Raw genomic sequence first — 27,783 nt, forward strand, 5'->3', positions numbered from 1 at the left:
TGACTGAACACACACTGCAGGCTCACTAAGTGGAGAGCGCAGGCCGCAGCCTTTTTTTATTTAGTTCTTTAATTACAACTTCCACACACTGTGACTATGCAGAAACGCCGCTCGCCGGCTTGCCCCGAAGCAGTCGTCGTCTGCGCATGGTGGCTTTGGAGACGAGCGGCCGTGGACAGATGAGAAAGAATACAAAAACAAAGATTAGCCTTCATTTCTTCAGAGCGGGGCTGCCTGCCTGTTTGCTCGTTTCACCGGTTTCCAGATTCTGCAGTGAAATTTCACTTTGTGTGGGTTTGCAGTTGATGGACAAAGGCTATGGAAACTGCCTGCCTGCTGAGCTGGTTTCATATAGGATCTGTATGTAGAAGTTCACATCTATAGGATTACAATTAAACCACAGCACATTAGAGTTATCATGCTTTTTTTTTTTAATAGTTTTATCTGTTGCTCAGTGAAAACATCCCTGCTGCCTTATTCCAAATGCAAATTCATGTACTGTGCACTTCAATCACAAATCCCCTCTCAACAAATCACACAGTTGTTTAAGGCATTATTATAAAACCACAAGCCATAATCAAGGGACTCTGTGTAGATGTGGCCAGACACACACACACACACACACACACACACACACACACACACACACACACACACACACACAAAGATATTCCCAGATAAAGGGCTGCGGTTAGGTCGGGTGTGTGGCCTCCTTCTCCGTCTATACTGGAGACAATGGGACAGTGTGCAGTACACATGTCCCACAACAAAGCACAGAGCAGCTTTTTGAAGAGACGCCATCACATGGTCGTGGCAGCCTTGCTGCAATCCATCACTCTGTCCCTCCATCTCTTCATCACAGAGTCTCCCACTATCACTTCTCTGTTCTTTCACCCTCTAATTCTAACCCATCACTTTGTCCTTTGGACGACAAGTCTACATACACACAAAGCTTCAAAAGACCAATTTCAAATTCTTCAACAATACCAACAGAAAACACGGACATATATGAGCTCCTTCAGTAAAGTCACCTTGCCGATGATTAAACTGCTAACAATTTTAAGGATTTTGAGATATCTCAAGTCTCCTGATACCTCCCTTTCCTTTTACCAGTAAATTTCTTGCTGAAGCTTGCTTGAAGATTCATTAGCTAAGCTTGGCATGAAGGCTGTAAAAGCGGAAACGGCTAGCCTGGAACAATGCCAATTAATTAACAATAAGCTTTAGCCATGGTGGTGGGTGGATGTTATAAACTTTCCACAAAGCAAGGCTGGGCGCTTCCCTATCCTGTTCTCCTTTATTGCTAAGGTAAGCTAATAGCCTTCAGGCCTTCCTTTATATATACATATATATGAGTGAGAGTGGTTTCCCCTAGACTGGGTGCTTTGGGAGGATGGGTGTTACTCTTCACCTTTAGTTTTAGACAAAACAACACTTGTCAAGAAGCTTTTCTTGCACTTTAAGTTGGCCAACAAGTTGTGGGAGTCATCAACTCCAGTAACACCATCCTCTCCTCAGCTACTCCCTTCCCTGATGTGCTCCTCCCTGCCCTCTCACTGTTTCGCGCAGGGAAACAAGCCTGACAATGACTGATTGCAAAATGCAGAAGAGACTGTGACACTGTATGAAAAAGGTGAACTTTTTGTAGTAAATAAATCACTTTTTAATTTTTTGTGTTGTGTGAGTAGGCTGGATGGCGAAGGCAATGGCGGCAGACAATCTTTTGTTAATTTAATGTCTGCAGGAAAGGAAAGAATCATATTTGCTCAAATGTAAAACTATTCTTGTAAGGTGTTGAGAATTACATCATCTCTTTTCCCAGGCCACAACAGTCTTTTAATAACAAACTGTTTATAAGGACACACATTCACAGACTTACCTCCAGACATCACTGCCTTTGGAGAACGTGGAGGACTTGATGACTTCTGGGGCCATCCAGGCATAGGTGCCAGCGGTGCTCATCTTTGTGGTCTTGTGCCATTCTCTTGCCAGGCCAAAGTCTGTAATCTTCAACGTCAACCCCTCCATACATTCATTTTCTATGGGCTCAGCCAGAAGAACTTCAGGAAGACGATGTAGATGGTAGGTAGAAAGGAAAGGGGGGGGGGGGAGACAAATTAATAAAAATGTTTACTATGCAAGTCGAGAAATGTGTTTTGGTTAAAAGTCATTGAAATGCATCGCTGCAGAGATGCACTTGTCTTGCTAGTAGCAGGGGAAAAAAAGACAAAACGTCACACTAAACTGAGCAATGTCTTCAATACGCACATTCACACATTGTCAGTTTCTTTTTCACTTCCTCTTATTTTAGGCCTCTAAAATTCAAGTCGACAAACATAATTTGCTTCAATTTGACCAATCGATGGAACTACATAAACCTCTGCCTAGTTAGACTGGCAGTGGTAGGTGATTGGCAGCGTACACAATACGCTATATAGTACGTTAGCACATCAAGCTGACCTGTGCACGATTGGGAGCTGGGCCAGACTCTGTCTCCACCCTCAGCTGAACTGAGCTGTGCTGTCAGTGAACTGGCTCGACATGTTGGCCACATGAGGAAATATATAGAGGAAGCACCATTTCTAAAACAAATGTGTTCGGTGACTCCAATAAAGAAGTATTTCTTTTAGGAGCTATTATGATACCCAAATTAAAAGTCTTCCAGCCTTTCTGTTTTTAATCATCCCCCCCATTAAATTTTTTATCCTCAAACTAGCCTGTTAGCAAAATCACCACCGCATTTCTTAAGCTAGCTCAATAACTATTCTCAAATTTAGCCAGCTAGCTCCTGTTAGCTAAAGGAGCAGCAATTATATACTATATAGACTGTTTTAATAACAGTTAATGATATACACTTTAAACAATATCAAACCTCTTTAACTGTTAAACCTCGGGCAACTACTAAATGGGTTATCACACAGCCAAATACATTAAAAATACAAAATTGTTCTGTATAACCAGCTAACGTTAGCTACAGCCACTTCACTTTGATACTTAACTAATAAAAATGTTACCTATAGAAATAATTATTGGCTTATTTTATATTTACTGCATTTTATGCAGCTTCTTATTGCCAAATTCAGAATGACTTACATTTTCTGAAATCACTCACTACTCACTGTATAGAGGGCCTGGATGCATGGTTAATATTGCGATACCCTGTTAGAATCACTTATCCCACAGAGACTTCTGAAAATAATAATTTATAAATGAGCAAGGCCTTAATAGTTGCAGTAAAATGTATTTTCAATTCAATTCAAACACCCATTTCTTTTATGCTGGTGCTTTTGCCTGATGTGGATCAGTTTTAAAAGGTGCAGAAAGAAATGATAAAAAATATCTCCTTCAGCCTATTAGATGAAGCGCAGCATTTAAAAATGCCATCGCAAGATATTTATTTGCACAAACTCAACAACTCAAACTCAAAAAAAGAAACATCTTTCATCTTGCTGCCCTTACACACAGAAGAGCATTACAAGAGCTCACAGTGTGCACCCATCTCAACTGCACAAACAAACAAATATTACTGCAATATTGCAAGTAAAGCTTATTCCTGTATTCTATTTTCATTAGTGACACTCATTTTTCCAGCCTCTTATCTGGCGCCTGCAGACCGCCATCTGACTGCTGAGCTACAAGTATGTTCAAAGCAAGCAGAACCCACAGCTATAAGTCTAAACAGCTCTTTAAAAGATGTAATCTTGTGTTTTTCCTTACTGGCTACATATAGCATTACAGTGTTCATATTAAAGAGAGCCAAAGTAGATTATTGAACATTTTAGAATTTAAATAATACTCAGACGTAGGACCTGTTCCGATATTTCGTGCTTTAAAAATATGATCTTTTTTTCCCCCCATTTCAGACACACAAAAAATAAACAGATTTCCCTGACATTTATCGTGTGTAGTTATTTATTTACTCATTTATGCTGTGCCCAACTCTGGTCAGATGATTGCTGTGTTTCCAAACACGAGTGCAACCAACAGGGAAGTGGCAACGTGCCCTCTGTTAGGAAAACTGAGCAACATTAATGCTCATAATTTAAGCGGTTTACTTTTTTAATTTTTGCTTTTCAACTGTTGCAAATGCTGATACTGATAGTTCGGAAAAAGCTAATAGCAGCCGATAATATCAGACTGTCAGTAATGTCGGCGCGCTGATAAGATATTTTTTAATAGAGCCGAGAAATTTATCTTTGATTTGGTCAGTTGTAATTTGATACAGAGGAAGCTTCCAGTGGGTTCCTGTTTTTGTCCTCTCAAGTAAATTAGGTAATGCACTTTCCTGTCAATCCAACATTGATTTATTTAATATAAGGCAGCACTACTGTTCCTTATTGCATTTATCATAGTTCTGTTCATATAGCCTGTTTATACTGCGTCTACATACATATCGGCTGACATATCAAAATATCGGAGCATTGGTGTTAAAGGTTCTGGGCGATGTGGGGAATTTCTGTACATGGGTTTTAGGTATTTTCATAATGATGCTAAGGTGTAAGGTTAAAATATTAAATACTTAATTATTATTAGAAAATGGTAAAATGTATATGCTTATTTATTAAAGTATGTGTTGTATATAGATGGTGGAATTGAGGTAAACTCACCTGTGAGTAAATAATGGTTTAGTCCTATAATAGCTGAGAGTATTTAAGGCTGCCATTTGTCATTAGACACCGATTTGTGCTGCTGCTTGAAGGCTTGACCTGGCATTCATTATCCACGGAGTTATATTATATGTGGACAAATAAACACCTCTTGTTTCCAAAGTACTCTGCCTCAGCCTTCATCTCCAGCCACAAAAGGCCACTTTGTTACAATCGGTATTTGTACAGAACCTAAAAACACCCATTTCACTGGGCTCTAATTTTTAAAGCCTAAAATGTCCAGTGAATTGCTTCAATGACACTTTGTTTGATAAATTATCTGAAACTTTGGCTTTCTTTAATATGAACATAATGTAATGGTCTAAAGGTCTTTTAGTTCTCTGTTTCACATAAGTTCCTTTTTTACTTTAGATTTATGCACACCTGACAATGTTGGTAAAAAACTGTCCTTATTGTTAATGCCTGTGTGCTTATAATGACTAGTGTATGTGTGCATATATTAGAGCAGGGCGATATGACCATAAATATTTATCACGATATACATTTGAAAATTTGCGATAACGATAACTGACGATATAATTGACACTAGACAAAATACTTTACAACTCCTCAACTTTATTAGTGCAAAAAAAAAAACAAAAAAAACAAACATAAATGTATTTTCACTTAAACGAGCAGCTGTTTTTTTTATGTGCATTAAAGTTATATAAAACTTTAACAGTGCAAATGCAAATTCCTTGCTGACAGTTTAAACAAAAGGCATTTCCAGTGGAAATTGGCCGACATGTCCTCAGCATAACCATGTATAATATCCACAAAACCTAAAAAGGGGTTATGCACACACAACACGGTAATATTATGTTGAAGCACAGTACGTATCACTCCGCAAGGCGCCTGCCTACGGTAGCCATAATGCTCCGACAATCCATCAAGCGGTGCCGTTTTGTAGCTTAGCAAAGTCGTACTAAAACATTTGACAGATTTTCAAGCGCCGTGTACATAAAATCGTTTCGAGGTCAGTAAACACAACCAGAATTCATACATAAGGCACACGGGATTATAAGGGGCACTGTCGATTTTCAGAAAAATCAAAGGATTGATTTTAAGTGTGCTGTATTTTCCAAAAAACACGGTAATAACGACGGCCCGCTAGCATGCTCTACCAAAAATAGTGCTCTGTTGTGTATCTGACAGATGAAAGCCAAACCAGTTCCACACCACTGAAGTTGCAGCATTTTTACAAACCGATTCTGGTTCATCCGTTTCATTTAACGATCCACTTTCGCTCTTCTCATTCTGCGCGTTTCACCCATATTCTATCGCGATATTTAATTTTCCTATCGTTGCCCAATATTACACCGATATTACCGTGTAGCCCAGCCCTAGCATATATCTTCAGTATTGCCAGTATGAGGATATTATATTTTCTACATGCATGAATCTGAGGTATATTTACGCTTCAGGCAGGGAAGAAGGTGCTCAATCATAAGAAAGCAAATGTGTGGCAGGTTCTTATAATTGCATTCGAATGCAATTATAACATGCAGTATAATTGCATGGAGTATAACTAAAATAACATGTAAAACACTCAGTAACGCACAGCTTTTGACCTACACATTACCAGAACTCTTCATACTGGGATTGTGTGAAACTCTAAGCAAAGTCAAAGTATAAAATGCAATAAGTTCTATATTTTGTTAACCAGTCAGTGTCAGGAAATCTTGCAGCACCGAAAGCCTCCAGGCAGGTTTCTATGAAAGCAGAATATAAAGCTGAGGATTTCTGTCGCTGCAGTGTGACTCTGTATCACATGTCTCAGTGAGATCGGCAGCCGTGCCTCTCTTCCCCTTTGCTGGCAGAGTGGGCATCGCTTAGGGCAAGGCTGGCTGTCAAACTCAGGGAGGAGAAGCAGCAAAGAATTTCACTTATTATAGGGAAGTAAGACTCCAACTATTTGCAGTCACTTTCCGACTCTCTAGGCTCGGCTCTCTTTCCCTTTTTTTCCTCCCCTCGACTTCACTGAAAAATCTATTTTCTCCTCTCTCTGTTTTCTTTATCCACAAATATATGAATTTTTATCATTTTCCAGATATAAAACCGACTCTCGCCCTCCCTCTCTCCGTCTCTTTTGTTCAGACATCCTGTGCTGTGCCTCGTAGCCCAGAGGCAGCAAGTTTGACGTCACAAAGGAATGCATCACAAGAGGTTGTGTTGTCTGCTCTGTGTGTGAGAACATTGGAGGGAATAGGAGACACGGTTCTTTCATAATGTACTTGCATGACAAATTGTGCTCCCTGGTCATAGAGACACCATCCACAGCCGTGCATATTATTTTGTCCATTCTGTCTGTAAGATGATGGGTAGGTGCAAAGCAAGACGATAAGTTGAGGCTTTTACCTTATATTCTTATAGACCGAAAGCTTTTTAAATGGGGGGGGCTTTAAAAGCATGTCGACCACCAACTTTTTTGCTTAATTATCGACTTCTGCCTCACAACGAAGACCCAAACAATGAAGTAGCAAAAGAAGCCAACAGCCAAAACAAAAAAAAGCCTCTACTGCTGCACATTTAACCTTTCTGCAGAAAATCAATTTCTGTCCATTCTTTGCCTGAGTCACTGTTTCTGTCAATTCCACAGGCCACAGGGAGGGGTGGGGGTATTTACTGCAACAGGCCCTGATCCCTTGCTCTACTTCTTTTGTCCTACTGCTGGTCAGCGTCTAGTGAAAACAAGCCCTGGTCAGTCACCCCCATTTCCACCAGGATGCTCGATCTCTGTGCCATGACCCTACTTCCGGGCAGTGACGTTGATATCTGTCTATTAGCCTGCTCTAACAAGGATCTGGCTTTTTTTGAAGGGGGGAAAATAAAGTTCCCACCGACGGCTGCTTATTGCTATTTTAGTAAACAGAGGTTAAGAGGGGTCACATGGCTGCAGACACAGAGTGAGACAGAGCAGCGGGAAGTGTTGGTGCTGTGAGGGAGCGAGCAGAGGTGTCACAGAGAGAGAGAGTAGCTGACTGTTGATTGTTATCATATGATAGAGGAACATGGGGCACAGCTGTAAGTGGCTGGGCTAGAAAGCAGAGCTATAGATAACTGTGTACACACACACACACACACTACATTTGCAAAACGATGCACACACAGGCACTTAACACACATTTGCCACATTTGATTTTTAGCAATATTCCCAGATGCACACAAGCATTCAAATATGAGAAAAATGTACACACACACACACACACAAAAATTAAAAGGAAGGCATGAAAACACACCACTGAACTAGTTCACACAAACAAACCGAGGTGCAGAGTAAATCCCACGGGTGCGCTACGACAGGTGGACCAATCATCAGCTCTTGACACGACACCAGTCCTCAGAGTTGGCGGTCACAGGAATGAAGTCATTTATCCAATGGAAATGAGGGGGAAACGAGATCTATGCAACAGATCATTTATTAATAACTTTTGATGACAAGTAAAGAAATTTTTAAGATTATTCATGCGTCCACAGTTTATGAATTTGATGTCTCACTCTGTGTCACATTCACTTGAAATCACGTAGGAGCAGGTTAGCAGTAATGTTACGACTTTTACTTTACACAAATAAAAGTATAAACTATACATTTCATTCTAGATTCCCAGTAGCAGTGTCACCATTTATTATATATTGTGCAGTAGGGAGAGAAGAAGGCCAAAGAAGTAGTCATTTCCAAAGTCTGCATGTACGTTGCAGCTGCATGGACGATATGTAGAAACTTCTAGACTGTTATTTAGCAAACATTCCATCGATTATGTGATGTTAACAGGTCTGAGCACAGAGGCATTCTGTAGGGGGGGGAAAGTAGGCATGAATCCATCACAATCCTGCAGAGATTTACTGCAAAAGCCAACAGGGCCATAAATTAAAAAAATACATAAATAAACAAATAAATAAGTAAATAAACACACACACCAGAGCAGAGGTGATAGACGGTTTCATAACACACACAATAAACAAACAAAACTTATGCACATAAATGTGCTTGCACTTACAGCTATACTCAAACTCACGCGTGCACACATGCAACCACACAGAGAAACAAACACACGAAACAAAGTCTCAGCACATGTACACATGACATTCTTCTTCCACTTCCTGATCTGAGGCAGAGTGCATTCACAGTTTAGCTCCTGTTCGGCCATCCTCCTCTGACCACCACCGTCACACTGACGGCAAATGGCGTGCTAGTCAGCTGCTTACTGGACACCGTGTGGCTAAACTCCGTGTCCAAATCAGCCACTGACCCACATAATAATAATTGTGCTGCTGATATCTTCAAAACTATGTGAAGCAATAAATTCATTAAGAAAGGAAGTCTACAAATAAATTGTACTGAACTAAAATCATAACATGGAGGGATACGGGAGTGCTTTTATCTACCTCCCCTGTTGTCTCCCATATTAATCACATTTTAAGGAGGTGTGTGAACCAAAGAGGTAAAAAGAGCAGGAAATCCAGCTCTCCTTCAAAGGATAACGGCAAATATCACGACTAGATCGGGCTTGCCCAGTCAGAGTGTCTTCCTGATTGAGAGGCACGAAACCAACAATGTCACCACAAAAAACACCATGACTGTTCTCCATGGCAACGGCACTCTGTTTAGCATTGTTTGTTGTTCAGAAACAAGAGTGTGTCAGTTGCAGACATGACTCCTACCAGCGGTGGCCTAGATATGATAGCGGCTGTGGGAGTGAGTCAACTCTGCAACAGAATCCCAGAGTCATGGCTTTTTTTCAGGGGTCTTTCCAGCACTGATTAAACATGTGCTTACCTGACTGATAAAGGCAGCGGTGCCTCATGGACAAATATGGGCTATTATACATTCCCCACATTCTTCACATGGCATTTAAGAAGCAAGGCTTCTTGTTCTGCTCACATTTACTGACATTACCCCAGATTTACTGGCAAATACTAATGGGAAAGGGTCTCTTAATATTCTGTCACAGATTAACCATCAAGCCTATCAAAAAACATGTTGCTTTGACTTTTTGTTGTAGTCCAGTTTTCAGTAGAGATGCACCAGTTGCAGTTTTCTTGGCCAGTAAATTGACAGAGTATACAAACAAACATCTATTTTTATTCAATGCAGCAATATTATTTCAGATTTTTATTTTATTTTTTTAAAGGTATTAAACTTGATAATTTTACCCAAACTGCAACAAGTTATAGTGTCTAGGACTGGAAATAGAGTGCTACTGGACTCTATTACTTTATTACAAAGTTGGTGCAAAGCCTGCTTGCACCAACTTTTAGGTATATTTTACCTTATAGAAAAAAAAGCAGGTGCAACAAATTTATATAACACAAGAAATGTTGGTCAATTTATATCATTTCGATGGGCATTTATAACTTCACTGGAAAAAAAGGCCACCAAGCCTTTTCTCTTTTTTCTTGTTTTCACTCATCTCCATAATTTTCCTCCTCCCTGTTTTGATCCCTTGCTCATACCGAGGCTGCGGTTTGTGGTTGGCTAAATACACTTGTCTACCATAGCTATATGAAGCAGAATGTGTTATGAAATTTACTTTGTTTTTCATTGACAGTATTGTTTCATTTAGTTCGTTTTTGAATTTTTATTATTACACTCAAATAATGACAAAACAGGATATTATTAGTTATCCTTTATGGATCAAGTGTTTCAAAAACTACTATGAACGGAGCACATTAGATCCACCACAGCTGCTAATGTAAACTGTATTATGCGACGTTTGAAAAAAAGGACGTTTAGCAGGCATAGAAAAATTCGCTAAAGTGGACTTAAACAGTCACTGGCAGGTACTGACATACAAAAAGCAACGTCTGGCTTAGGCTCACGCCCTCGTCAAGGACACTGAACATACAGTGCATGCAGCGACAAAGGCTATAAACTTTCACATCCAAAAGTCTGCCTCTTCACTCTGCACCTCACTTAATTATCTTCTTCCCTATAATTCCAAACTGCAGCTACATCTCCATCTCTCACCACTTGTTCCTATGTATGGTAGGATTCCTCACCCCTGTTAGTTTCTGCTAGAGTTGGACTGATAATTACCCGAGGATACTAAGCCGGCATTGACTGAAAACTCGCGCCATACTTGGTGTGCATTTTTTTAAAAGGAATAATAATCTGGACAACACAAAAAAACTAATTCTTTTCAACAAAAAGCAAAAAGGTCAAATGAAAGAGTGCATAGTATCGCTCCATGGCCAAAATTATCTGTGCTGGTCTTTAAATGCCGACATCGGGTCGACCTCTGTGCTCTCTCTACCTTCCTCCCTCTCCCTCCTCCCTGCCCTGCAACCCGTAGGCGAGGGGAGAATTCCGGCAGGGTGGGGGCTTTCCCCAGGAAGAACGGGAGCTTTGTCCCCTGAGGGACGAAGCCATAGCCTGACAGACAGTTTGGCAAGCTCTGACCAGGCAGCGAGCAAAGGAGAGAGAGAGAGGGAGAGAGATCGGGTACAATCATAGTGCAGATGTCAACTCACGACGAAACTGGCGCTCATGCCACTGGAGTTTCGCCTTAGCTCAGGGGTGCATTCAAAGTTGCTCGCTGAGCGCGAGAGTTAAGCAACGTCAGCAGTTTAAACACTAGGCCACAACTAACCAATGTGTGCTGTCCGTCTGAGGCGGCACATCTTCCTTATTTGATATGTGTAAAGATAAAGTTGTGATTGATGTGCACTTTTGGTTCACACACTGCACCACAGGGCTGTCATTAGTAAAACCTGAATTCCCTGATCAGAATGCACTCATGCTATCACTCTGTATGGCACCTTAAAACATCACCCATTTCCTGTAAGACGCAAATCACGCTCAGCTGCAGAGAAATATTATATATAGTCATGATTAGTTTGACAACCTAACTGCTGTCAGAGCCTTGGTGGGGAGGATGATGTTTGCAGCAGTTTGGGGAAAATCAACCCTCGCGAACTCATCCAAGTAAGTTGGAAGATAATGTTGGTGAACCTGTTGGTTTGCGACGTTTGCCCTGTTAGACTTGTTTTATAGGGAGAGTCTTAATAGATAGATGCAAACCCTGAGAGCGGGGTGATGTAACTTCTCAGAGGGAGGCAGCCACGTCCCCTTTAGCATGTTTCTGTTTTTACTACAGGCCATGAGAAGGAGTCAGCCAGTTAGCTAGCTTAATTTGTAGTTTCATATCTAAACTGAAACTTATCCTTGTTTTACATCTGAATTTAAAAACCTTTTAACGTTTCTATTCATTGAAATTACAGAAATAAATTGTCAGAACAAAAATATCACTGCTAGCTAAAATCTTTAAATAAATATAACTTGCATTCATGAAAACTGGGTAAAAACATATCTTTGAGAGATTAAATTTTAAATTCACTAAGCCTAAATAACTTAGAAGTTGGGTTTTTTCTGGCTCACAATGGGCTATTAAGGGGGAAGACTAGGTATCTATCAATGCACCGTAGAAGCAGTAGCGCTACCAGAAATCTATCTGCCGCTACTTTATGTTCCAAGTATTTTGTGACAAATAACTGAGCAATATACAATTATTATTTTACTCATTACACCATATTGGACTGCAGTTTCTGTTCTGCAGTCCAGCCTATGAACCTGGAGTAGCTCCGCTTGCTGTAGCTTCTGGAAGTGGACCTAAAGCATTCAAAGATGGAGTACTGTCAGCAGCTCAAGCCCAAAATGGTGAAGTGTGAGTTCACCCAACAGCAGGAGGAGATCCTCTTTGGGAAAACAGCTAAATTAAACTGTGGTTGGCTGTGACAGCAAAAAATGGCAGGAGGCCAGTCAGTAGGAAAAATAAAAGCTGCAAAAGGTCTGGGGCTAGCTAGTTAGCGGCAACTGAACTTTCTAAATAAGGGCAAATAAATCCTACTAAATGGACTGCGAATGGTGCCAGTCTCTCAGACAAATAAAGAAATTGCTAAAATAAGTAAACAGATATATATATATATATAGTCAGGAAGCTGTTAATATACTTAGCCCAACAGAGTAGAGCTGATGTGCTGAAAACAAAACCGATCAACAAAACAGTGTTATGCTTGAGTAAATGAAACCCCCATTAACAAGTCTGCTTTATGCTTTTCTAACAAATGCTGGAAATCATCCACTGGCTCTGGCTAGACCTGTCTGGGAGGCACCAAAATGCATCTATGCAAAAAAAATAACTCTAAAAGAACTTCTGAGACAAACTGCTATTAATTATTAAAATGACACACACGCACACACTTTTCTGGGGGGTAAAGAAGAAGAACGCAAAGAACAAAATCTTGCCTGGCTTCTTAAGCATGTCTTTAAGCACATAAGCTAGAAGCGAATCATCATGAGAGTTTCAGTATGAAACACACCCTCCAAAACAAATACAAGGGAGTATTCTGTTTCTGGGCATCCACATTAACGCTGATGAGGGGGGTTTATAAATGATTCCCTGCGCCAGGTAACTGCCTGTGAGTGCCTGAAAGCAGTGACTTATTAACAAGCATCCAGAGGTCCATGGTGTTGAAATTTAACCTACATTACAGCCATTTCATCAGAAGCTTAAATAAGGGGTTGTTATGAGGTTGACCCCAGAGGTTTTCGGGTCAATGTAGGTGGTGGTGGGGGAAAGGAATTATGCTGGTGGTAAATTTGATTAATGAACCAGAGCCAGCTAAAAAATATATATATTATGTGGATTCTACAGTATAGATATGCATATCTATAGAGCCCCTTTTTGAAAATATTTAACAATTTAAGGACTTTTTGTTATCATTTACAGCACACGACCAATCGGAGACAGTAAACACGTCCATTGCCAAAGTATTTTCCAAGCCACAAACTGCCATTAAAGAACCACATTTAAACTGAATTCAAAACCCAAATGTAAAGATTTTGTTTAAGGGAACTAAAAGTTCTTTTAGTTGTTGAACTTTTTTCCTACCAACTATATTTTGACGGCTAGTTTAATCTCCTTTTAATATTCTAAGTATAAACTGTTGAAATTTTAGTTGTTTAAGGGAACTAAAAGTTGTTTAAGGGAACTAAAAGTTCTTTTAGTTGTTTAGTTGTTGAACTTTTTTCCTACCAACTATATTTTGATGGCTAGTTTAATCTCCTTTTAATATTTTAAGTACAAACTGTTGAAATTTTAGTTGTTTAAGGGAACTAAAAGTAGTTAAAAAAATTACTATGAGACAATGAATATAAAATGACACCAGCAGAGTTGACACTGCGACAATAAGAGCTATGGCATAGTGTTGTTCATCCCATCTTCCTGTTTTGCAGATAGAGATAGTATAGCGCAGCTAAAAACTCCAAAATTAAAGCAAGCTAGGTCATTTTAGAGCTTTTGCAAAGATTGGCGGTCAGATGACTGAGACTGTTGGGCTGAAGTGTTGAAGGCTCAAATGTTTTCAGAAGTTAACCCAGTGTTCCTGCCAAGTCCAGTGACCTGGTGTATTACAATACTGGCAACAAATTCTTCAGTGCCTTAGTCACTCACCATTAGGAAAGGGTTACATAGCCTCAAAATTATATGATGATATGAATTTGCAAAAATATTTCTCATGATATAATAATCTGAAGTGTGACTCAACATTGTAGAGCATAGTAGTATATCAAGCATCACAGTATAAGTCAATGGTAAGCACAAAGTAGTCTAGGCAGTTTATTCCTGCAAATATTAAGTAACTGTTTCGCACTTACCAATATCTGAAGAGACCTTGTAAGAGCGCATCGGATGTTAACACAGGGCTCTCAGACATTCCTGGGCTTGACTTGTTTTTGCACACATTAAAGGGATGATATTTTATATCTTGTAAAAATGGTACTAAACAGGCCTTCTGATCACAGGAACAGGGAGTGCTCTGTATAGTGCCTCACAACAGCACTATAGCAGACTGATACTGCTATACTAATTGAGTGCAATGTTGAATTCCATCATGCTGGTCAAAGACAACACAGGTAACGATATTTTAAGTGGAAACCCTGCAACTAATAAGAATTCTTTAGAACTGCAAGCCTAGATTAAAAAAAGCAAACAACATTTATGTATTATTATAAATTTAATCTTTCAATTCCTTAATTTCTTTTATCATATAAACATGTTTTAACCCATGCATTTGGTTTCTCTTCCACAAACATATCTTATGATCTGTGAGGTGAGAAAGAGGACAAGCTGAAACTATATTTCAGACTGGAGAAGGGGAAAAAACAACAACAGATTTCAGTCTGGCTGAGTGCTGGAAACATCTCTACTTCCTGTGTGTTCTGACCTTCCAGTATCTGCTTTTATTTTCTTTCTGTTTTTTCCTCTTCCTCCCCTGCAGTTCTGTTGTTTGGCCCCCCTCACTCATCCTGCTCGGACTACACACACAGAGACATAACTCTGCAGCCTTCATGACTAAGCGTGGGCGTGCAGTCATTGTGTGGGTCTGTCTCGCTTTGCACCTACAGTACGTAGTGCATAATGCATGTGAATACAGAGGTTATATGGTGCAGATATATACAGTAACAACTAAATACGAAATGCCGAAACAATGCACCGAGCAGCATTTTAATTGAGACACCTAAAACTATCTGCATACTAATTTCATATGCTACCATTCAGACCACCACACCATACAAATCATAACCTGAATATTCTGACTGCAGCTATTTATGTGCACAAAATTTATACATAAAATACTAAAAGGAGATTAAACTAGGAGTCAAAATAGTTAGTAAAAAGGTTTTAATGGCAGTTAAAACTGAAGGGCTAAGAAGAACAAAAGAAAACATACTTAATAACTAATAACTCACACAGAACACTTAATTTTAAGAGGTAATTGAACTCAGGATGTGGTTATCCTAGCTTAGCACAATTCTACATCCGTCAAAGTAACAATAAGATATTAGTGGAAGTCAGCAGTGCTAGTACTTTGCTTTTGTCAGAACAAGGCTAGCTGTTTTAATCAATTTCCAGTGTGTATGCTAAGCTAGTCTAATCAGCTCCTGACCTGAGGCCTTTCTCACTCACCATGTGTAAACAGACCTCTCTGCACTGAATCATACTTGTTATTAATCTCTGGCTCACTTCCACAGCATGTCTTTTATCATGTCTTCCTTCTCTCTCCCCAACCGGTCGCAGCAGATGGCCGCCCCTCACTGAGCCTGGTTCTGCTGGAGGTTAAAGGTCCTGTTAAAGGGCGTTTTTCCTTCCCACTGTTGCCAAAATTCTTGTTCAAAGGGGGTCATATGATTGTTGGGTTTTTCTCTGTATGTATTATTGTAGGGTCTACCTTACAATATAAAGTGCCTTGAGGCAACTGTGGTTGTGATTTGGTGTTGTATAAATAAATACATTGAAATAAATTAAAATTTAATTTAATGGATAGGATGGACATTGATAAAAATCTTACGTTGTTACATAAAATGCTCAATACTCCCCAAATAATAAGAGCCTACTTGTGGTGGTCATTTTGAGCTGCAGATCTTCGTGACCCTCTTTTTGCCCGTCATCAGAACAGAATCGCGCCTTAAGTCTTTCAAAATATTTTTCAATATTTATTTGGATGTACCATCAAAGTTAAGGAATAAAAGTTACTGTTATCTACTTTTACAGGAAATTAGCAGTAACTAATTGTTCAAACCCTGTCAACCTAACAAGTGCTTTGTGCGGTTATGTGACCAGATATGTATCAGAGATTGACAGCACAGTGTTAAGAAATGAGACATCTAAGATAATGTGACTGCATCACTTTTGGTAGTTTCATTAGCTGTCAGCGCTAACCATCTGTGAACTCACAATTGACTCCATTCAAAAATTTGACAATTTCTAGCACGCAACTGCAGTCTACAGATTTCTACAGAGTGCCATGTCACATTCGCATATAGTCTCTCTGGTGTGTGTGGGGGGAAAATGAAAGAAAGAGCAGACAAGTGGTTGTTTTAAACAGTAAAGAAAATAGAAAATGTATAAGTGGCAGTGTGTTGTTTTTATGTTGCGGCCCACATATGGTAAACAGTGGCCTGGTCATCAGATATATTTAGGAGTCCGTTAATATACCTGGGCGCCCTGCCCAAGTAAAGTCTGAGTCTGGGAAACACCGTGCCCCAACATGGCATGAATTTATTTTGAATCTCATCCGGAGGACAAGAAAATGGTCAAAATTCAACCTGGAAATGATCAGTTTCTGGAAGCTTTGATCTAAAAAAATATTCGTATTTGCTCTAGCTTGAGAAAAAAAAAAAAATTCAGCTCAAGTCTGTCCTCACATGTATGAGTCTCCAGATCCAATCTGCTCTTCATTATAAGCCTCACTGGATTGAGCAAGGCTGTTATTTCCAACAACAGCACAGGAAAACAAAGCAGTCAGGTAGCTGCCTAAACTGCGCATCGGGTTAGCCTAGCAAACTCCCCTCTGCCTTATCGCCCACTGACACGCACTCTGAGCCAGCAGCAACACAGCTGAGCTCTACCCCTGGTGACCCCCGCGCCGTTCCCAGTCAGGACGCCCCAGGCGTCCCTCGGATATGCCAGTCAGCAATTGGCACTGAAGAGGCAGCCACGTTTATGGATCCTTCAAAACGAGGCACTTTCTGCTCACTTCTGAGGTTACTCTGTCTGCTGAATAAAAACAGTTAGCATGTGCTAAATTTTCTCTTCTCGGTAAGGCAGTTAAGAGGGTTGAGTGCTAGACTCTGCAAGTAATTAAGTAAAGTTTAAAAACAGACACTGTGCAACTTACTTCACGCTATGTATTTTAATACTGAAATATACTGAAACTAAGCTGATGTGACAGCTTTGCTAAGCATCACAGATAACACACACATTTCTCATTTTTACTTTTAGATGATTATGGTTCATTGCCATTTCTATGCATTTCCCAGAGACTTTGAGAAATGAGATTTATTCTTTTCCCCTGTGTTTTTATACATATACATAAAACACTATAAATCAAATCACTATTTCTGTCAAGCTTTAGGGTTCTTTTTTATACCTGAGATAAACAGGCTATAAACACATTCTGTACATATCCTCAGTACAAATTCAATAAACCTTCAAATGTAAACAAAGAAGAACACAAACAAAACTGAAGTATTCACTGAAATGTGCTCCACTTACGCTCCAAGGGAGGGAACAAAGAAAGAAAGCACAAGAAGTGTCACACTGCTTCAATAAAGTGTGCAGTGGGCTCATACATGGATCAGACTTGCAAATTCACAACGGATCCCGTTTCAATTGTCTTTCTACTCACCGTGCAGAGCCAGGAAAAAACAACTAGGAAAAACAGATGTGGCCAATGAGGGTTAAATAATAATCAGCTGCTTAAGTCCAAAATATTTGGCTGTGGTTACTGGTATCGTTACTTGTCATAGTATTAAAGGTAACTGTGTGACCTTTTTGACTGACATTTGTACTGACACAGGGCATTCTGGGTATGTAGGTTGCGTTTGGCTAAGCCAGGGGTGGGCAACTCCAGGCCTCGAGGGCCGGTGTCCATGCAGGTTTTAGATGTGTCCTTGATCCAACACAGCTGATTTAAATGGCTAAATTAGCTCCTCAACATGTCCTGAAGTTCTCCAGAGGCCTGGTAACGAATGAATCATTGGATTCAGGTGTGTTGACCCAAGGTGAGATCTAAAACCTGCAGGACACCGGCCCTCGAGGCCTGGAACTGCCCACCCCTGGGCTAGGCCTTCCTAAGAAATGTACCTGTCCATGATGTTTGTGCTTCAGTACTGCTGAGAGAAGTTCTAGTATTTTATTAGTCTGTGAATTAGTGCGTATCGGCAGGTGGATAATCTGGACATGAAGAATCAAGTTTTTGGATGCAGGTTGTACACATCATTTTATAATACTTGGTGCCCCAGTCACGTATGTAAATACGGTCGTTTCTGGCTCCAAAAAACCAACATGGTACCAACCAAAGGACTAACATCAAAAGGTACAGTCAGCCATTTTTGAGTTTGTTGGAATGTCTTCCAACAAATTGATGCATTTTTCTAAACTGAGAATAGTAGCGGGTGCTGCTTTTCAAAGCTAACCTGTTTCAACGCCATCTTGAATACAGTGGCCAAGATGGACATCACCATTCTACCTAATCGCATTTCACGTGTGTAGCTAAAGACCAAACACATAAGTAGTATGCCCAAAGCAGAGGAGAAGAGAATTCACAGGCATCTACCTGTTGTGTCTGCAATGACAAAAACAGCAGAAATATCCTCAACAACTCACCTCAGTATCATTGTCATCAAACAGAAGTGCGTTTCAATGATTCATTAGGCCTGGATACCTGGCACAGCTGAGACAGCAGACTGACAGCCAACGCTCGCTACAGATGATTGGTGGCCAGAGTTGCTTGTCCTACAATGGCCATCCTATCAATCTGTCAATCCTTTCCGTGTCCGGGCCGGGTGAGGTTTCCCGTGTTGAGTCAAATTAAGCCGCAGGCTCCACTCCTGGATCTGAAGGTATTTTTGTTTTTTAAAACCCTGACGTCTAGCAGTGAGACTTTACGTACTTCAACTTTAAGACTTTAAAAGTGAGAAATCTCGACAAAATCAGATAAATGTCTCCAAGTCTTTTGCTGTGACAAAGTCCATTCATCTGATAGTGTCAGAAATTTTCCCTAGCTTTCTCCATCATCTCTTTCTCACTAGACCGTAAAACACAAACAACACCTCTGTAAATAACATGCAGTAAATATGTGGTAAACACTTACTGCACTCTCACACATCCAAAAGAAGCCAGTTCGCTTCCCTGACCGACCAATCAGAAAATCTAAAGTCAAACCACTGCCACACCGGAGTGTACCGAGGGAAGCATCAAATTATAGCATGCTATTAACATCACTGAGTAACTAGTTTGTGCAACGTTAGCAATACATGGTGGAGATTTGGAATTTAATCAATTATTGATTTTACTGAACTGCAGGTTAAAGTTAAATCTAGTGACAGGTCACCACTAACGGTTGAAATAAAATTGTAGAGGCTTGGTGCCATCATGTTGGCCACTGAACATTTGATTTAGTTTTCAATACTAAGGAAGACTGCACACTAAAAAGCACTAATGAGTAGCTAGCAAGTAATGTAAAACCAGTACGACGTACGTTACAGGTATTTAAGGTACCTAGAAGTGAAAGTGAAACATCAAACAAGTCCTGATTGTGTTCGACATAAATGCTTCTTTTTTAATGAGAGAGCGTGCTGTGTGTCAGTAAACTAGGGCATGGGTTAGATACAGGCATGTGCAAGTGCTGCATGATTCGGTATGACACAGCTTTGTGTGAAATTTAATCTAAATGTAATCTAATTTAATTTAAAAAATGTATGATGTAACAAAGAAGATATATTTGGTCTTCTCTGCGTGTAATTATAAGATGTGGTAATATTTGAACATGAGGAAGACTGTAAGACTGTAAAACATGTAAATGTATCTGCAATTTTGCAAGTGACAAAGTATTTTTGGAAAACAGGATGCTGGTACCACTTGTGATCTGCATGCAAGTAGCGTGCATCAAGTGCTTTAGTGAAACGGGCAACAGCTCAGAAACAGGCTCTTAGGAGCTCCAGCATCTTTCTGAGAGGATTGCCAAACATGAAAGCAGCAGGAATCACCTGGAAAAAGCACAAAATTTAGGCTCGCTTGGCAGTGAAATTATAGTGAGATTGCTCTGCATTTCAAACAGGGAACTGAGCAGCTAAAGGCAGCAAGACAAGGTGAGCAGGTAGGTGCTCAATGGGATTATCAGCCTAAATTAAAACTGTGTGAAACTGTCCTGCCGTTTTTTCCCCCATTGAACATGTAGCCTGTGGAAGCACGTCTCTGTTCACACATGCCCTACACCATGTGTGGCTCAGCTCAGCTGTGTGTAGTCGAGCAGTGATGTAGAGTGTGAGATGAAAAGGGAATTTGTGCAACAATTTAAGTAACATTTATGACAGATCAACATCAACTCAAGCTGCTACTAATTACTGATTTCAACAGAAGACAACATAAATGTTTTTGCACCCACAGGAAACCCACCGAGGCGCAGCAAGGACATGCCAGTGTCACACAGAGAGGCTGCAAAGTGACAGTGCAAACCACTGCACCTCAGATTCCTCTGTGGTTTCACCAAGAGTCGAAGATTCAAAAGTATTCACTTATCTGTAGTACAGGGGTTCGCACTTAAACCAGGGTAGGGCCTTGCTTTGTGGAGCTGGGTGTGTATATGCACTCCTGCATCTCTTTTGCTTTTACATCGCTGTTAAATAACATTAAATAAAACTTTGCACTACTAATGTGTCATATGGTGGATTTGTAGTCAGAAGATGTCAATCGCATTTAAGCATAATTATCTGAAGATCCACTAGCTAAGAGGCCGCTTATAGTCTGTCAGAACTAGATTCTGAAAAATGCATTTAACATTTTTACATTACGCTGCAAAAGTTGTTCAGACCGACGTCAAGAAGGGATTTCCCCATTGAAATTAGTCCGTAGAAATATAACACTGATTAACAGTTTCCTCTGCCTCAGGTTTGTTATTGGACAGTGAGAAATGTGCATACGTGAGCTGTCTCAGTTTCTTGAGTCATAAACAATGTTACTGAAGCCTTGCACACAGATTGCACTGAATGTGTGCAGGCACGTTCCTGTCTTTACCTCTAACATTAATCTAATTTGATAAGCAAAAGCCCTGATGTATTAAAGTGTCACATGGCAAGATGTTACTTTTTTCTCAAGACCACATTTTCCCTTCTACAGCTTGCCTTGGCAGCGAGTCCTAAAATTGCTCCATTAGGAGGCTATTATGCTTTATCAAGGGATAGGTTTCAAGCTCTGTTTGCTCTGACTGACAGGTTTGCTGGAAGTAGCTTGCTCGTTCCACCTACTGCTCCATTCTGCTGCTGTCCTTGACACAAATTAGGATAGTCTGGCACTCGCTACAGCCAAGAAGGCATCTGTGACTATAGTCTCATGAGCTGAAGTCAACAAGAAATTAAATAGCTCCACAAAATTAGTATAAATTCTTCCCACATTCCCAATAGTGAAGTGACGAGCATGCATTTAGCTAACAAAATATTTGACTGGCAAGCTTTTCTTTTCTTTTCTTTTTTTTTAAAAAAACAAAACAAAAACACAGGTGCATGTTTGGACTTTATCGCGCGCTCTCATTCCCTCCTCTAAAAATTATCTGCACCATCAGGAAAGCAGACTAAAAAGTCTAAATGGCCCTCATATGCCCTGCAGCCACAAAGAGGAACGGTGATGTGTAAATGCAGTGCTAACAGGAGTGCATTTCACTACATGCATGTAAACGCCATACACCCAGCCACCCAGCTACCCACCCACGCGCACACACACAGAGGATGTTTTGAGTGTGCTGCAGTGTGGGCACCGGGGACCCTGAATGAAAAACATGCTGGTAGAGGACATGTATCAGAGGTTTGTCCACTTGTGGAAAAAAAAACATGTTGATCAAAGATCCAACTGTGGCTTCTTCCTGAAAACGGGAACTGTGAGTTTTAGCACAGCAAATGATTAGCTTGACACTTTCCTCACCGACTCAGCTAAAGCCTCTGCAGTTTGATGGTGCGTGGTGACTCTTTGGTATATCAGTCCGCGGGTGACACTTTGAATGAGCTTCTTGAAAGCCAACAGATTGAGTTTTACTGTAGATGAAGAAAATATGTTGCTGCTTTGAAATTTTAATCACAGAAATGTTGAAACGAATCAATATTTTTCATAGAATCGGAAAAAAAAGGTTCTATGTGCAGCGTAAAGGATGTCACTCGTAATGATGAGCCCACACCCACACATTTTCGGTTAGCCATCATCCACTCTGTTCCACAAGGGTGTAGTCGTGCGGTGCCATGTTAACACTCATAACATGGTTAAGGTCCGTCTGCTGTCTCTTCTTGATTTGGTTATTATAAATACTGATAAATCAAGAAATAGCCAATATTATCCCATAATATCAACCTGCCAATAACTCGATGGGGCTCTAACTCAACAGTCTAGTAAAACAGAAAAAATGCAATAAAAGCTGCAGTGATATGAGAGGCATTGCGAACAGGGAAATAAACCCTGAAGTAAACCTTATCCAAACGGATAATCTGATAAACTGAGACCTGAATGGGACAAAAGTGTCATCCGCTGTACCGAGAATTGCAAAAATTACGAAACCCTGACACACTCAAGGGTTTTTTCTTCCTTTTTTCCAAGAGAAACGGGGAGCAGGAGAGCTAACTGTACTGTTTCCCAAAGGTAAACGGTAAAAATAAGAAAGTACTACTGCTTCCCAGGGGCAAATGCATGAATTTTATTTAGTCATCACCCTGTTTTCCTCTGGAAAAAAAAAGTTGTTGATAAAAGTTACACCTCTGACTGTTTTCTTACCAGTGGTTTTATAACGGGGCAGGTTGCGGTAATGTATCATTAATTGAGTTGTTGGTGGCTAAATAGGCAGGCGTTTTTCAAGACAAAGCTTAGAAGAATGAATAGAGGTCTTAAATTTCTCCTATTCTGTGTTCACATGTACAGGCTGGCAGCCGGGGAACAACAAACACAAACATAAACTTATGGTTCTAATTAGAGATCATGTTAGCAGTGGAAATGCAGAATAAGGAACCCACCATTTAGCAGCTAAAACGACAAATCCTGGCATTAACTAAGTTATTAAGCTGCTTAATGTGCGACTAAGTGACCGATCCAAGCCGCAAGCCGATGTTTTTGGTAGCTTAAGCAGACAATGAAGGTGTGAGACAGAGACAGGTGCTTGTTTGTAGATAAGCAGCATGGATTAGCTATAGAGCAATGTCTGCGGCTTTGAACCACTGTGCTGGTTATTAGCCAGTGATTGCTAAAGATGTCGGTTTTTTCATAAAGACTTGTATACAAAGCCCTTAAACCTAACCACAAGACGCTAAAACATCAAAGTGCAGAAGGTGTGAAAACTCTTCGGACGTGCAGACGCCAGAGTGAGAGACAGGAGATGCTGCTCCACTCTCCGGTCCCCACTTGCATTCAGTGGAATTCCAGTTATGGCCTCTGGCTCTGAGCCAAGCGCCCCACCATGAACTCTGATGCTTCTGTTAAATCAGCACCTTCCACCCTACAATTCACAACAGCGATACAGCTGCTGTTTAGAAGCCCTGCAGAGAAAACGACTATTCGCATTAATAATCCGTCACTGTAACAAATGTTAACAATTAACAATATTAAACCTTTTGCCCCCCCTTTACCATGACATCATCGTACAATGAGTTATCCTTTCCTCAGCCCACCTCAGCCTCAGTTCTTTCCTGCGTTCGGTCACTTACAGCGACATTTGGAAGCAGGCTTTTTGCCTCCTCGCTGACAGATTCCTCCCTGTTTGACTGCAGAGCGCTGGCGCAAAATGGCAGCTATAGAAAGAAGAACTTGCACCACTATTCTGAGGAACTGACACTACAATCTGAGGGCAACTGTGGATGATTTAGGACATGCTGTACCTTCAAAGAAACCGCCCCATTAAGATTTTTGGTTTATTTAACCGGCGCTCTTATCTCGGGGTGTTTTTGCACCTGTCCGTTAAACCTGTCAGAGTGGCGCTTCCAGCCATGCACATTACTGTCGAACTGAAAGAATGTCTTTTTCGAATGACCCCACCTCCCTCTCTCTCCCCACAACAGGATATTGCTCAGGAATAAGGTCGTACGGAGACATGTAGAGGCAGGCCACAGACAAAGATTCAGTGAAGAATTAAAAAACAAGAGGCAGGAGAGAGATAGGATCTCTCGGGCACACAGAGAGGGATTGTGTTCGCTCTGGCCTGTCTCCTACACAAACACTACATTAAAATAACTCCTCTGGTTTTTTTTGTGTGTGTGTGTTACAGCAGATGCACTTCCAGCTGGGAAATAACCTGACAAGGCAGATGATACGCAATAGGTGAGGGTGAGGCCATTCTGTGGAGCACTGATGATACCGACAGAAACAAAAGGCACGATGGAAATATTGATATCTTAGGATGTGCTGAATCCACTGCTATCAGCAAACCTTGAATCAAGAATATTGTCCTTTGGATGCTCCCATCCAAGGCCACACCCTAAAAAAAGTGTTGCTAGGTGATCTTTTTCTCTCGGTGTAGTTTGGTGACCGGGATCTCTAACAACACAAAGGATGAGCAGAGGAAGGGGTTTTTTTTTTTTAGGCCACAGCAGAGTTGATGGGGATTATATGCTGCGTCACAGGAATGATAATAACAGAGAGCAAGCTGCTGCACAAATTCAGCTGGCTCTCTGTTTGGGTTAAAGCTGCCGTTAGATGCTGAGAAAAGAGCTTCTTATTCTACAGAAAAAAAGGGGGGTGAGACAGAAAGCTTTATCAGTGATACATCTCCCTGCATTGTTGCTTTAATTACAAGGTCCAACCCCTACGTGTCTGCCACGAGGCCCCGAAAACACTGACGCAAGACCTTTGATGCAAGAAGAGGACAGCATTAAAGTCCAAAGTGTGAAATATAACGGTGCCGAGAAGTAAAACTCGTCCACTGCATTCTTTCACTGGAAAAACTTGGTATTCTTGTCCTATGAGCAGTATGCAAACACACACAAGCAGGCACACAAAGATGACAAACAAAAGTAAATTGACCCATGCAGTGAAGGGACCAGGAGTTATCCTGTGAGGGAATTTTGCTGGCAAGGTTCGGGTGCACATCCCCCACAAATCAATACAAAGATGTAATGAGAGCGCCCCGGAGAATGTTTTGGAAGAGTGGTGTGTTCAATCCATTCAGTGGAGCGCTGCAGACTGGTTTGGCACACACTGGCCCTGCATTACCCTAAGACACTTTATGTTAGTTTTTCCTGGTATGCATCAGCCGCCTATAGGTCTGGCCTACCTTATATAGCCCAGGAGTCACATGAAGCCTAGATAAATCTGATCTTCTTATCAATAATGATACAGAATCAGAATGAGAGACGGACTAATCTGGCAATGTGAATGATAGCTTAAAAGGCCCTCTTTGTTCTAGAAAGGCTTTGTAAACACTGAGAGATTCCTTTAGGAGCTTTACAGTACAGCCATGTTCATTAGAGCCATGAGGCTTTCCTAAGTAGAAAGCCCTGTAATTATATCCAAACCTTTGATTTCGTTGAACTAACCCCAACAGACAGACTGAAGCTATGCTGATCTGCGCTGCGGGCTTGAAGGACTTACTGTTGTTGGACTTGAGATCCCGGTGGATGACAGGGACGATGGCTTCACTGTGCAGATACAACATCCCTCTGGCTATCTGCACAGCCCAGTTGACCAGGACGTGCGGCGGTATTCGACGGCCTGCCAGAGCACGGCTCAGCGGCCCACCTGAGGCGTACTCCATGATGAGGCACAGGTTGGGCTCCTGCAGGCACACGCCCTGCAGGGCGATGATGTTGGGGTGGGTGAGCATGGAGAACAGACGGGCCTCCTGCCTCACGTTCTGCGCTGTCACACTGATGTCCTCGTCCGGGTCTTGGCGGGCGGCCTTCACCGCCACCAGCTCTCCTCTCCATGTACCACGATACACTTTTCCAAATCCCCCGACCCCAATGACCTCCTCCAGGCTCAACTCCCGGAAATCTACCTCTTCAGGTTCAAACTCACCCACCACAGCCGGAGCGAGCTCATCCACCACGGCACTGCCCGGAAGTTTTCCATATCCACTCGGCTTGAAGGAGCCGTAGTTGGATGGGAAGATACCCACCTTGTTGTTGACCTTTCCCGCCCACCAGCCCTCATCCCCTGATATCTCCGAGTCCAGAGAGAGGACTTCCACCAGATCGCCTTTACGTAAGGTGAGCTCATCTTTACAGGATGCCTCATAGTCAAATAAGGCTGTCCACACAGGGTTGGTGAAGTTCCCTTTTTGCGATTGTTCCAAATTTTTCCAGTTGGACAGCGGGCCACGGCTGAATATATTCTTCAGTGGCTCCATGGAGCCTCAAGCAGATGTTTTGACTGGATATGATTTAGCACCCCAAGGGTTTGAAAATAAAGTACAAAGGAGTACTTTATTGCGCCTCGCTCCCTTTCCTGTCTTTCTTGTTGGCTCATCAGGGACTAATGAAATGTGTTCAAAAGTTGGACCAACGAGTGGGCTAGAGGAGAGCAGTCAAAGACAACAGAAGCGCAAGTGTCTTTTATTCATCATCGCATTAAACTCGTCTCTCCATCGGATGATTCACTAGAGATTGCTTTTGTTTGATTAAGGCTAAGTGTTTCAAAGCTCAGAAAGACAGCACTGCTTCCACTGAAATTCTCTCTGTTCAAGTGATGTGGTGTGTGGTTTCCCAACACATGGTTTAAGCACAATATCATTTCACCGGCCTGTATTTAAGGGCCTCTCGAATCACCTCATTATGGCTAATTTAGCTCTTCTTCCCCCTCATTCAAAACTGCCACCTGTTGAGTCCTGACTTTGTTTTGTTTTTTTTAGAGAGGGAAAGTGTAAGAAGACGAATGAAAACTACTCCGCTTACTGCGAAACACTCCCAGGTACTGCTATTGCAACTGGTAATAAAGGTTCCCACCACACTTAACTGTCCATTTTGAGTTTTTATGTATTTTTAGCCATTAAGTGCAGTGGCCACCACAAGCAGGAAGCGCTGAAAAGCGGAGAAGAATAGCAGGAAAGGAGCATTCAGTCCAGCCAACCAGTGTTTTACGACAAGTTTCAGAGCTGTCCAGTTCGCATTAAGCCCAAAACTCCAATAACGGCGTCTCACCGCAACTTTGCGGCACTTCCGCAGGAAATCCCGCATCCCATTGCGCCAAAGTATCCATGCTCACGGTCTTATGGGAAGCACACGAATAGCCAGCCTTTACCATAACATAAAGCAAACTTGGGGACCGCCGACTTTGTAACAGGAAGAGCTCTCCAAACCTGCTCGGCTCTACTTTCCTCAGAGAAACGCAGTAAAAACAAATCCCGTTAGTTCCTGGTGGGAGTTCAGCGCGTGGCCTGGTCCGGCTCGAGTCCCCCGTTCTTACAGTCGGTATCCAAAGAGCGGAACAACTCCATCATAACTTCATATCACACTTGTCTTCCTCACGCAGAGTTCACTCGCCAGGTTGTCGAACCACTTCTACGTCTGCGCTTACGGTCAGTGGAGAGGGTGGGGTTTCAAAACTTTTTTTCTCTCCCAACAGGAAAAGAATCAGATGACAGAGCGTCGTCAAGTTACGGGAAGCGGCGTAAC

The 27,783-nt window shown here is 41.4% G+C and overlaps 1 protein-coding gene across 1 annotated transcript in view; it reads right to left on the reverse strand.

The window, feature by feature from the left end:
* LOC146675444 (mitogen-activated protein kinase kinase kinase 11) overlaps positions 1-27,700 on the reverse strand; it is a 50,359-nt gene extending 22,659 nt beyond the window's left edge. The window contains exons 1-2 of the mRNA XM_085400469.1: positions 25,763-27,700; positions 1,880-2,060 (exon numbers count right to left, since the gene is read on the reverse strand). Of these exons, the coding sequence (XP_085256595.1) occupies positions 1,880-2,060; positions 25,763-26,519 (938 nt within the window). The 5' untranslated portion in view covers positions 26,520-27,700. The remainder of the gene's footprint in view (positions 1-1,879; positions 2,061-25,762) is intronic.
* Between the last annotated feature and the right edge of the window lie 83 nt (positions 27,701-27,783).

Source organism: Rhamphochromis longiceps, linkage group LG3 (assembly GCF_057381845.1).
Source record: "Rhamphochromis longiceps isolate RC_006_pf linkage group LG3, R_longiceps_female_GT1.1, whole genome shotgun sequence".
In the NCBI taxonomy this organism is placed as follows: domain Eukaryota; kingdom Metazoa; phylum Chordata; class Actinopteri; order Cichliformes; family Cichlidae; genus Rhamphochromis; species Rhamphochromis longiceps.